General features: G+C 40.9%; 1 protein-coding gene across 4 annotated transcripts in view; it reads right to left on the reverse strand.

Moving 5' to 3' along the window:
• Positions 1 to 753: 753 nt before the first annotated feature.
• The window catches only part of LOC122560046 (breast carcinoma-amplified sequence 1-like), a 125,705-nt gene continuing 113,595 nt past the window's right edge, over positions 754 to 12,863 (reverse strand). For all 4 annotated transcript variants that reach the window (XM_043710236.1, XM_043710235.1, XM_043710237.1 and 1 more), the window contains 2 exons: positions 4,089 to 4,367; positions 754 to 1,438 (listed from right to left, as the gene is read on the reverse strand). In XM_043710236.1, coding sequence (XP_043566171.1) covers positions 1,364 to 1,438; positions 4,089 to 4,367 — 354 coding nt within the window. In that variant the 3' untranslated portion in view covers positions 754 to 1,363. The remainder of the gene's footprint in view (positions 1,439 to 4,088; positions 4,368 to 12,863) is intronic.

Consider the following 12,863-nt stretch of genomic DNA (forward strand, 5'->3'; position numbering starts at 1 on the left):
TCAGAATGTGTTCCACGCTAATAGCATATCTCACTGTTTAATCATTATTTTGACTTAACTCTTTGATTTGTGATGTTATTTTAACTTGTTGCAGCTTAAGTGCCTTGCAACACGCTGAAGACAACTTGCTATACTGTGTGAATCCTCTGAGGGCAGGTTTCTTTTCCAGATGCTGCTGCTTCCCAAACCACCTCCTGAGGAGTTGGGGTGGGGGGGAGGGGGGAGGGGTGGGGGGTGGGGGGAGGTGACATATCCTTTGTCAATCGCAGAAGCCTCAAAATGAGTGTTAATTGGATGGGGACAGGATGTTTGCCCAACACTCAGAGTGAAGTCCTGCCTTGGAGAGATGCTGTCCAATCTGATTGATCTTGCAACTCTCTAGCCCCCGGCAGTGCCACTGAAAGCAGTGGCCATATGTACAAGCAGTTCCCAGATTCTCAATGCAGGAGGCATCTCAGAGAGGGGGGGGGAATGTGAACCCTAGGCTGGGGCATGGCGACCTTGATTGTGAGGTCAGGGATGTGGGGGTTTTTGGGAAGGGAGGGTTTACCCATTAAAGGAAGGGCTCCCTTAAATCTTGAGTGAGACCTTGCTCTTTCAGTCTGGGACATGAGCAATGTGACCTGCCAACTCCTCAGAAGGTGGTTTGGGAAACTGCACTGTCTGGGAAAAAAAACCTATACTCAGAGGTTTCACAACAGCAAGTTGTCTTCAGTGTGTTGCAAGGCACTTAAGCTGTAATGAGTTAAAATAACACCACAAATCAAAGAGTTATGTCAAAATAATGAATGAACAGTGAGATACGCTATTACCGTGGAACACATTCTGCTACTGAGCTTCTGCGTCAGCCTCAAAATTAAAGATGAGCTGGAATGCGCCTTTAAGTAGTCAATAAATGCCCACATTTGGATGAGTGCAGGGAGGTGTCCCTAGACCTCACCCGGCAAAAGCCTGTTGACAAGAGTGAGGATGAACGAAAAGGAAGGCCACCCAGGGAATTTCATGGGCCCCACCTATTGCAAACTTTCCAGTAGTGGACTGTAGATTTTACTCCTGATGTTTGTACATAAACAATTAGAACTAAATGACTAATATGTTTAGTGAAACTATACATTTTTATCAATGCACTTACCTAAAACATGAAAATGATGGGTATTCTAAATCACATATAGCTTTAACGATGCTGAAATCTTTTGAAAGTACACTAATTAATTATCTAGAAATATGGTCAGAAATATATTCTTGGGCATGGCTGGAATGCTGATAGATACAAAAGGAACAGTCAGAGCTGTCCACAGTATGTGATTTCACCAAGTGTTAAAGCATGTTGCCAAGCTTCCTTGAATGAAGGACTACGCTGGTATCACTTTGTCTTCCCTGCAGGAGAGATAACAACAGGATCTGTTTGCACTGCAACATCTGCTGTCTTTTTGCCTCCCTGTGAAGCATAAAAATAAATTGCAGACAATTACAGCAATGATGATCATCTACATATAGTTTTATCACTTTTACATCTAATAATTTAATATTTTATGCTTGCTTTACTTTATTTTTCTCCTCTCTGTCTGAATAAATTTCCTTTGCTGAGGTGCATTGCAACAAAGCCAGTGCAGCACAGGGACTGCTTAACTGCGGAGTACATCACAACTGAGTTTAAACATACCCCGCTATGCTATTCATATACGAACACTTGCAATAGCGCATTCTATTTGGCAATTGTGAATGGGAACCTTGATTGTGATATTTTTCCTTCCCAAATCTATGATGTTCCAATCCATTATAGTGCCTCTATTACAGCCGTTTTTAAGATCAGCTAACACAATGTAAACATTCTTTTAACTTGCTTTTTCCTTTTTCTGTTCTGGCAATAACAGTGATATATTTGATTGAATAGAACCACTGATTAAACAGCATTCAACCAAGGTTAATGGACTGTGGAAAAATGCAGAACAGTTGGTTCTTTTCAAAGGAAAACTAGGTTGTACCGGAGGAAAACTAATGATGAATATTTTTTTGTTGTCTGCCAAATTGTGGTACCTCAATACAAGTGGACATTATTTTTAATTTGAGCCATTCCATTGAGTCATAGCAGACTATTCAACCATGAAGGTCATTACAATCCTGTCAACTTGACATCTGCACTTTGGTTGTTTCAGCTAGGTGGCTATAAAATAATGATTTGTAACAAACATTCTTTCTGATATTCCTGTCTGTAACACAAGTTAGTGAGACCAATTGCCACTGTAAATAGAAAAATAGAGCTTGCCCTACATTTTCATATGGCTTAAAGTCTGTTCAGCTTCCTGAAAAGGCTTTATTAAGTATTAAGCAAATTGTGTAGAATTTATATTTAAGCCCACCCTTTTAGACTAAATTTCTAAAAAAAATTGTTCATCTTTAAACATCTTTAATGCTATCCAACAAAGATTAAGAAACCTCCAAAGCTTTGGGATTACACATTTAAGATAGTCATGGTGAAGCACAAAAAGAAACACTAAAAATATGTAACAAAATAAAAGAGCAAGACTATGTTGATTGATGATAATATCAGTAATTTACTAATTCTGTTCAGGCATCTTAATTGTTACTCCTCTTGATGTGTTCATAACCAGATTTTGAAAATGAGTACCTCAGGGTTGATATGAAATGGTGATTATGCTGTTATATTTCTGTTTTATTTTAAAACATTCCAATCATGTATAACTTGCACATGAAGGGTAAAAAGTGGGTGCAGGCATCTATTTTTATTATACTTGTATGTCTACATTTTGAAATTTAAAAAAACACTCAAAGCATCTATCATGACTAATAAGTCACCTACAAGATAAAACTGTGCATTAAACTTCAGTTTTTCTAACTATTAATCAAATTATGATACAAGAATATCCTTCATGACTGTGAATACTGAGACCAATTATAATCACTGAACAGGATTGCCTCCTTCACTGGATGATCTTTCAATTCTCCTCTCATTAAGCCCCCACCTTCTGTTGGATCTGGTTTACTTTTCCAGACATTAGGAGCAATATCCACTAGGGATTATTCCATTGAGCAGAAGGAAAAGCTAAACGCATGACCAGCTGTGCTCACTGATCCAAGCTGGGGGTTAATCAGCATTCATGCAGAGGTAGAATTATCTAAATATTGCACTGTACTAGTACTATGATAAAATAAATACAGTGGAATTATTATCTGCAATCCCACTAGTGCTTCTGCGAATTATGCAGCTAATCATTTTGGCTTGATATAGAGATACGATGCATATCAATAACACTTGTGAGTAGCTATAAACTCGGTTACAATCTGATTATTTTGAAAATAATGTGGACCACTGATCAGAAGTGGTCTGTTTGCAAAGACTTTAAGTGGAACCATATCGACCACACTAGCTTGCAATTCATTGTTAAATTCTACTGAAAAGTCATCTGACTACATGTTAGACTTAGTCTGTCTTACAACATTTTCTGTGTTAAGTTCTTAGTCACAGCTGGAATTTCCAGGAAGGCATATTACCTCAGGGAGAGTGGGTGTAGCAAACACAAAGGAAATTAAATTGTGAGTTAAACCATAATACTCCAATGTGCTGACAAGGAGGTGCAATGCTTAGGTTTGAACACAAGTCATGCACTGATTTCTCAGTACGACAGCTGGGAAAATGTGGACAAGCGTAAGAAAAATAGCTAAAAACATGAACTGTAAAGAAAACGTGTATTTTCCCAACTACCCGCAGCAAAGTAAATGCATGTTTCAATGTCTGCATCATTATTAGTGATTGCTAGTCGAGTTTACTAACTATATATTCATGAAAATTTATTTCTATTTAGATCCTCATGAAGATGCCATTAAAATTTGTGGTCTCTAGCATTCTTTCGTCAATGCAGTTCAGGATAAACTATAAAAAGACGAATAATGCAAGTGGGAAAAATAAAATAGCAAAGATTAGGGAGCAAAGCTATCATTATGGTTTAACAAAATCCTCAAACTCCACAAAAATGACAAGTTATATAAATTTGTAGTTAATTTAGTTTTGAAATGCTTAAATGGAAAAGGCTGTGGAATCTTATTTTATCTGAGCTTCCTTAACATACCAATTGTTTCAGGAACACCCCAAATGATTGCTTCTTCTCCAGTCCCTTCCCTGGGGTTCTTTTGACTTTGATGTCATTGCCATTGGGTATTGGCACTGAAGCAGCATTCTGTTGCTGAGCAGGAGGAAGGTCTTCCATAGATTTTGCTCTCTGAGGTTCTGCTTGGTTGCCTTCTGTTGCTGATTTTTTCTGTTTCGAATTGTCTTTGCCTTTCTTTGCTGGTGTATTTTCTCTCGTCTCAACTCCTTTCTTCGCCAAATCATCTGCCAAGCTTGAGTCCTGCAAAGGAGAAAGCAATGCTATCAGAATCTTAAACAGTAACATGAAAACTTCTCATTGATTTTTGCACTTCCAGTAAACTGAGACAGAAAACAGATCATTGAGCTGCTGATGCAATATCAACCATAGTGAAGAGGTAACTGTGTGGCTGGAGAGATGGTGTGCAAAACAAGGTTTCAGACCTCTGGAAGGAGAACAGTATTGGAATTTGGGGAGAGGAAGAAGACTACCAGGGGTTTAGCACTGTCTGTGCGGCAGGGCTAAGTCGTTTCAGACGTTGACAGCTGCATTTAAAACAATGCAAGTCAATGAAGGTAAGTGAACTAGCTCATGATGAGAAAAGGATCATTGCTGCACTGGAATTGCATCCAACAATTAACCTCCACCTTGTTTCCGTGTGAAAAGGTACAGAAGGCTTCAGTGTAAAAATGTAAAGGGGCACTTTAAATCCCAGTCAGCATTGGACATGTGCTCTCTAGTGCTGATCCAAAGATCTGGACCACTTATATGCTGGAAATTGAAGCTGCCTGGTATAGAAGTTAGTTTTTATATTAAGTTGCTTCTTCTTCAAAATAATCAGCTGATTGCACAATTCTATTAAAAAAAAATCACACAACACCAGGTTATAGTCCAACAGGTTTATTTGGAAGCACTAGCTGCTCTCTGTTGGACTATAACCTGGTGTTGTGTGATTTTTAACTTTGTCTACCCCAGTTCAACATGCGGCTCCTCCGCATTAATTCTATTCAAGGCATTCCATTACAAGGTAGCATAACTTAGGCACCAAGCAGAAAAGACATCGAGCTTGATTTTAACATTGTTCCTTCACCTGCTCAACATCAGAATCTCTGAAGTCATTTCCCAATCCATGAGTTCCCAGCAGCACTGTGGATGTACCTGCACCAGATGCAGTGTTCAAAATGGTATACCACTCAGTATATCATTGTCTCTGGTATGTCTAAGAACGGACAATAAACCGTGTCCCAGCCAACGACTCCCACTCTCATGAACAAATCTAAAAAACATGCTGCGCAATTCCAAATTTTTAAAATGTTAAATCTTGCCAAAGTTAAGTCTGTCAGCTGGATTTGAAGTAATATTCCAGGACAATGCTTTGTAATGGTCTTTTTAAAGGCCTTATAAAGATATACCCTGTACACAGGGTGGTATTTGAGAGATGGGTGGGGGTTGGGAAGAATAATAAGAAATGGGATGGATTAGTATTGAGAACACAGCAGTTTCCCAAATGGAGGCCAACTGAGGGTATTCGGGAGGGGGGGTATCTATATGTTGGGAAGACTGCACAAGTATCCTCTGGGATGGGTGGAGGGGGGGGTTGCTGCTGCCAGCCTTGAGGGTGGTGTCTCTTTTGCTTGGCAACCTTTTGGTGCCAAGTGTCCCTCACATAGCAAGACCACCGGCTACTTAATTTGACCCCTTCCCTTCCTGTCACTGGAGTTTGCCTGATTGTTCCTGGTGAACCCATCCTACTTACCCACCTTACAGCATTCCTTAGCTGCATTCATCCTTGGGTCTTCTGAAATACCTGTAGTAGCCACTACTCTCAGGAGTGCTGTTTTTGAAGATTTGCTGGTTTATGATTGGCCAGCAGCTCTTGAAGGAAGGGTATCAGCCTACAGGGACCTGGAAGCCCGGAGCTGAACAAATAGGTGTCTGATTGGTTTTTATTCAGGTAGGGAGTTGGGGCACACAGGAATGGCAGCTCTGGGGTTGCTACATCATCTTTAACTATGAGCACTAAATCCAAATTTTTATTTATTTTCCTTTTATTTTCCATTTAGTTGCAACTGATAGTATGGACCACCTTCTATGTCTGACAGAAAAAAATGACACAGTCTGTTCTTTCCTGTTGGAAAAATCTTGCATTTCTACGACCATTCTTGTAAATCCATCTTGCCCCTTCTCCAGTGCCTCTATATTCTGTTTATAATATAGCACTGGCACTTTATGCAATACTTTATAATTCTATAAGATGTAGGAGCAGAAAGGGTCTTTCATTGTGATCATGCCTGCTCTGATATTCTTCAAATACATGTTCCTGCCTTTCCCCATAATCTTTGATTCCCTTACTGATTACAAATTTGTCTATTTCAGCCCTGAATATAATACAAGTGTAATCTAACCATGATCTGAGAAAATTATATCATAACTTCTCTGCTTTTCAATTGTATCCCTCGAGAAATAACTCTGGATTTCCTTTTCTATTGTTTTATTAACCTTGTAATCTTAGCTAGCTTGCCCCTGCCACAGATAATCCAAAACATCATTACTATTTTTACCTCAACAAAATAGTATAGACTTGTCCTGCAATGTTTATAGGTTAGGAAAGTCACCATTCATTATGAGACTCTCTGTCGCTTCTTCAGAATTAGCTGCAGAGTTTCTTTATGTTGACATCAATGATGTAAAGAGTAGATTCAAGCCAACAAATCTTTTGCCTGTAAGATCACTGGAATGAAAAAGTGATCTCACAGCAGAAAACAAAGCCATACCTGTTAGATATAAATAATACGGTAGTTATCCTGCACAATATTTCTTGTGATTTCCGAAAAGGCACAAAAATAAGTTTTATAAGTAATCATTAAGGAATACGTACCAGGTAAACGTCCTTCCCATATATTTATGAGAACAAGATGCCCATTATTCATTTAATTTAAATGCAAATTAATCAAATAAATAAGGAGCTGAGCAGTATCTAGCATCTCTTTTTGGCTGCCAGTTGAATACTATTTCACAGCACTGTTGAGCTTATGGTGCTTAGAGCTCTAGATTTCTCCATTGAAAGCAACGAGTAAGAGAGGTTCCTAGAACCAAGTGTAAGTGAACAAAAATAAGTGATGTTCCTAACTGAAAAACCAAACACTGCAATGTGCCTTCTCATGATGAAACGAATGAAGAAATATTGAGAAAAAGAATTGCCAAGGGTATGTTTTGTGCATACGTGAAGGAAAGATTACAGTAACCCTTAGCTTTGATTATTCTTCAGTACAATTTTTTTTAAATTAACTACAACAGCAACCGTTAACATTGCTAGCTTACACCTTTGCAGTTTATTAACCAAATCTGCTTTTAACTCTGCACAAGTGAATGGGCTTTGAAAGAGTTAAAATCTCATTGAAAGAATCCACATGAATTTGGGAATGCTCTTCAGGACTTCAATTTTACTTTAGTAATTCTATATAGAATTTAAGGTTGAAAATTTATGGGAGTGGTGCCCTCTCTTTTTCTTGAGAATGTTGTTGCTGGTGTTTTGTTCCCTTTGTATTCGTAGTCCTTCAGTGCATGTATGAATAAACATTTCTCATAAGTCAACCTAACTTTAAGTACCAACATTGAGTGTGATCCTGTTCAGCTTAAGCTGGAAAATGCCCATGTGCATCTATCTCGTGTACACTGATAAGATAACAAGCTGGATCTCAAAACCATTCAAATTTCTTTGATTCAAACCTAACGGGTCAACTGAGACTATGCAGCAGCCTGACTGATGTTGGTTGCTGTTGGAGGGAATCCTGAGGGCCAGGATGTACATGTATTTGGAAAGGCAAGGACTGATTATGGATTGTTAATATGGCTTTGTGCGTGGGAAATCATGTCTCACAAACTTGACTGAGTTTTTTCAAAAAGTAACAAAGAGGATTGATGAGGGGAGAGCAGTAGATGTGATCTATATGGACTTGGGTAAAGTGTTCGACAAGGTTCCCCATAGGAGACTGATTAGCAAGGTTAGATCTCATGGAATACAGGGAGAATTCGCCATTTGGATACAGAACTGGCTCCAAGGTAGAAGACAGAGGGTGGTGGTGGAGGGTTGTTTTTCAGACTGGAGGCCTGTGACCAGTGGATTTCACAAGGTTTGTGAAGGTTTGTAGCTCAGGTTAAACTAATAAACTGAAAAGACCCAGTACAACCCATGGACAAAACCAATGTTATCTACAAAATTCCATGCAAGGACTACCACAAACACTACGTAGGAAAACAGGAAGAAAGTTAGCTACCAGGATACATGAACACCAGCTAGCCACAAAAAGACACGACCCCCTCTCCCTCGTAACCCTACACACGGATGAAAAAAAAACACCATTTCGACTGGGACAACACATCTATCCTGGGACAGGCTAAGCAAAGACATGCCAGAGAATTCCTAGAGGCCTGGCACTCCAACCACAATGCCATAAACAAGCACATAGATCTAGATTCCATCTATCAACCTCTCAGAAAACGAACAGAAAATGACATCACCACAAACCCCAGGAACCCCATCCAGGAGAAAGATATAAATAGAAAGCAGGAGACAACAGCTTCGCTTCACTTGGAGGTCGCCACTGATGATGCTACCTAGCCAGGTAATGAAACGTCTGGATAGCAAACCTACACCCTAAACCAGTGGAGTGCCACAAGGATTGGTGCTGGGTCCTCTACTTTTTGTCATTTACATAAATGATTTGGATGTGAGCATAAGAGGTACAGTTAGTAAGTTAGATGACACTAAAATTGGAGGTGCAGTGGTCAGCGAAGAAGGCTACTTCAGATTACAACAGGATCTTGACCAGATGGGCCAATGGGCTGAGAAGTGGCAGATGGAGTTTAATTCAGATAAATGCAAGGTGCTGCATTTTGGGAAAGCAAATCTCAGCAGGACTTACACACTTAATGGTAAGGTCCTAGGGAGTGTTGCTGAACAAAGAGACCTTGGAGTGCAGGTTCATAGCTCATTGAAAGTGGAATCACAGTTAGATAGGATAGTGAAGAAGGTGTTTGGTATGCTTTCTTTTATTGGTCAGTGTATTGAGTGCAGGAGTTGGGAGGTCATGTTGCGGCTGTACAGGATTTTGGTTAGGCCACTGTTGGAATATCGCGTGCAATTCTGGTCTCCTTCCTATCGGAAAGATATTGTGAAACTTGAAAGGGTTCAGAAGTGATTTACAAGGATGTTGCCAGGGTTGAAGGATTTGAGCTATCAGGAGAGGCTGAATAGGCTAGAGCTGTTTTCCCTGGGGCGTCAGAGTCTGAGGGATGACCTTCCAGTGACTTATAAAATCATGAGGTGCATTGACAGGAGAAATAGACAAAGTCTCTTCCCTGGGGTGGGGGAGTCCAGAACTAGAGGGCATAGGTTTACGGTGAGAAGGGAAAGATATGAAAGAGACCTAAGGGGCAGCCTTTTCACTCAGAGGGTGGGACGGGTATGGAATGAGCTCCCAGAGGATGTGGTGGAGGCTGGTACAATTGCAACATTTAAAAGGCATCTGAATGGGTATATGAATAGGAAGGGTTTGGACGGATATGGGCCAGGTGCTGTCAGATGGGACTAGATTGGGTTGGGATATCTGGTCGGCATGGATGAGCTGGACCGAAGGGTCTGTTTCCGTGCTGTACATCTCTATGACTCTATGACTTTGTTTGGGTTTCGCTGTTTGAGTCAGCAGGTATTGTTCATCACTGATTCCTGCAGAAGTGGTGGTCAGCTGCCTTCTTGAACAGATTCAGTTCATTTGCTGTGGGTCGACCCACAATGCCATTAGGGAAGGAATTACTGGATTTTTATCCAGCAACACTAAAGGAACTGTGGTATATTTCCAAATCAGGATGGGCAGCAGCTTGGAGGAGAACATGCAAGTATTTCCATGTATCTGCTGCCCTTGTCCTTCTAAATGAAAGTGGTTATGGATTTGGAAGAAGAAAGAATTAATTGATATGTCCAGTCATGTTATGACAAAACTCGGTGTTGAAGAAACATGAATCCAGGCCTCTTGGCTCAGAAGCAGGGAGACTATCACTGCGCCACAAGGAATTTCTTGCTTCCTCATGTTTCTGGTCAAATTAACCATTGATTGTATTACATATCACCAAACCAATTCTAAGTTACCTTTAAAAATAACAAGCTATCTCAGAGAGACCATGGTGAGCTCATTTAATACAACATGAAGAGAAAGAAAGAATAAAAGTAACAAACCACAAATACTTTGAAAAATAGATAAGAGTGAGGTGGAAGTTCTAGAAGACTAGGTGGAGTTTTCATTTCTGTGGCTACGTGGAGGTGTAGAGGTAGTTATACCTGTAGCTTATGTGTAGCTATAGAATAATAATGTATAATAAACGATAATTCTTGTTTAGAACAGAAACTTAGTTGATATTTTCTGTCAACCTTGGTTTGAAAGTTAGGCAAATTGACTTATTTGAAAAAAAATCTTTACCTCTGCTTATGACTCTGGGAATAGTGGGGTTTGATTTGCCATGCCCTGGCCCAGTAGGTTGTTACAGTGTGCTGAAGGGGAGATTGGATATGGCCCACCACATGGTGAGAACTTCTTGAAACGGCTTATACCAACTCCTCAGCAGGAGTCAATATTGTAATGAAACTTTGGGTCAGGATGGCACATCACAGCACTAACAAAATTTTATGTTTATCTATGCAATTTTTGTGACACAGAGCAAAAGGAAGGGCCAGAAAAGAAAAGCCCAGCTCCCAAGCCCATTTCTCCCAACCAGTTTCCAGATGACCTCTTTGAGGAGGAACAACCAGGACTTTCAGAGAATGAACTGTCAACGCATTCCAGAACCTAACCTCCTCCAGTGCAGAGACACCCACCTCAATGGGGAACCTAGCTTGAGTAGGTTTGGGTTCACATTCTGGTGAGTACACTGACATTGGCCTGAAGATATAGGAGGAAGAAATCATCAAATCACAGAAGCCCCACAGTGTGGAAGACTGGTCATTTGGCCCAATAAGTCCACGCTGACCCTTCAAAGAGCGTCCCACCATGACCCATCCCCCTACCCTTTCCCTACAACCCTGCATTCGCTGTGGCTAATGCAACTAACTTACATATGCTTGATGTCTCTGACACTCACAGGACTCATGGTGAACAAAGTTCTGTTCAGCTCAGTACAGATGATGAGTCTTTGGACTTAGCCATTAATGAGCTGATAGAGATGCAGAAGCAAGCAGGGGAACATCTGGTGGAAGTGCCAGAGATCATACACAGACATGGAATGATGGGTAGGGGAGACTCCAATGCCCACATTCTATCTGATTTTGTAAATCCAGCATGGAAATTTTTGCTGTCGCCATAGATCAGTGACAGCTGCAGTAGAGAGCCAGGTTCAGCAGAACTGTCAGTATCTGCTGGACAGATGATTGGACTTCGCTCCAATGCTTGAAGGCATTCACTGGCTCAGCGAGAGGGGACAAAGGAACTTTAACCTCACTCCAGGTTCCCTAGCATCTCAAGTGGTGAGGGAGGTGTTGTTGTACGTGAAAAGGGAGGAGAAATGACAGGTAGGATCCCAGAAATTGTCCTCCTAGGTCATTCCAGAGGTGCTCTCCCACATCACTTTCCCTATGCGGCGCACCCAAGTGCCTTCACCAGCTTCAGAGTTTGCACTGTGCAGGTGACCCCCAGTGGGTCAGCACCCTTTACTTTGCCAGAAGATGTCTGTTAACGTCATCTGAGGCAAAGCACTGAGCAGGTTTCCACAAGTTCACCTGTACTTACCAAGGTGGCATCACTTCATGGTATAAGCGGTAGAAAGATTAAAGAATACTGAAGCCCCTTTGGATGCATGGATGTTAACTTTCAGGACACTACACTAGAAATAAATGTAACATTTGTATCTGTGTTCCTGTGGTTTCATCCAATCTACTAAGACTTGTAGCTGCATATCTTTTTATTGTAGATTATCCTGAGGTGCCATTTTGACCCTACATTCTTATATCCTAAGGTTTAATGTTGCAAACAGCTATGAGACAACTTACAGGTGTCAGCTGGGACAACACCAACCTTTTGCAGGCAGGTGCAGAAGCTCTATAGTTATGTTTGAAAAGTTAATCAGTGTTTCTTTAAACTAAACATTATCACTTCCATGTGTGGCCACCATGTAAGCCTGCAGGAGTCCATATTGAGGATCCAGTCAACAAACTAAAAATGTGCTTATTGGTACAAAAGAAGCAAAATATTTTACAATGTACGACAAACAAAGGATTTTAATCTTTCACAATTATTAAGAAATGATGACAGTAACACCTCAGGGTCACTGTTGCCCATAACATCTGAGTGTCCACAAAAATCTCCACACAAAGCAATAAGGAGTGACAGTGCACAGTGCAGTAAAGCGTGACAGTACACAGTGCAGCAAGGAGTGATAGTGCACAATGCATTAAGGAGTGACAGTACACAGGGCAGGAAGGAGTGACAGTGCACAGTGTAGGAAGGGGTGACAGTGAACAGTGCACTAAGGAGTGACAGCACACAGGGCAGGAAGGAGTGACAGTGCACAGTGCAGTAAGGAGTGACAGTGCACAGGGCAGTGAGGAGTGACAGTACACAGGGCAGTATGCAATGAAAGTGCACAGTGCAGTAAGGAGTGACAGTACACAGGGCAGTGAGGAGTGACAGTACACAGGGCAGGAAGGAGTGATGGTGCACAGTGCAGTAAGGAGTGACAGTACACAGTGCAGTAAGGAGTGGCAGTAAA

This window comes from Chiloscyllium plagiosum, chromosome 20 (genome assembly GCF_004010195.1).
Source record: "Chiloscyllium plagiosum isolate BGI_BamShark_2017 chromosome 20, ASM401019v2, whole genome shotgun sequence".
Lineage (NCBI taxonomy): Eukaryota > Metazoa > Chordata > Chondrichthyes > Orectolobiformes > Hemiscylliidae > Chiloscyllium > Chiloscyllium plagiosum.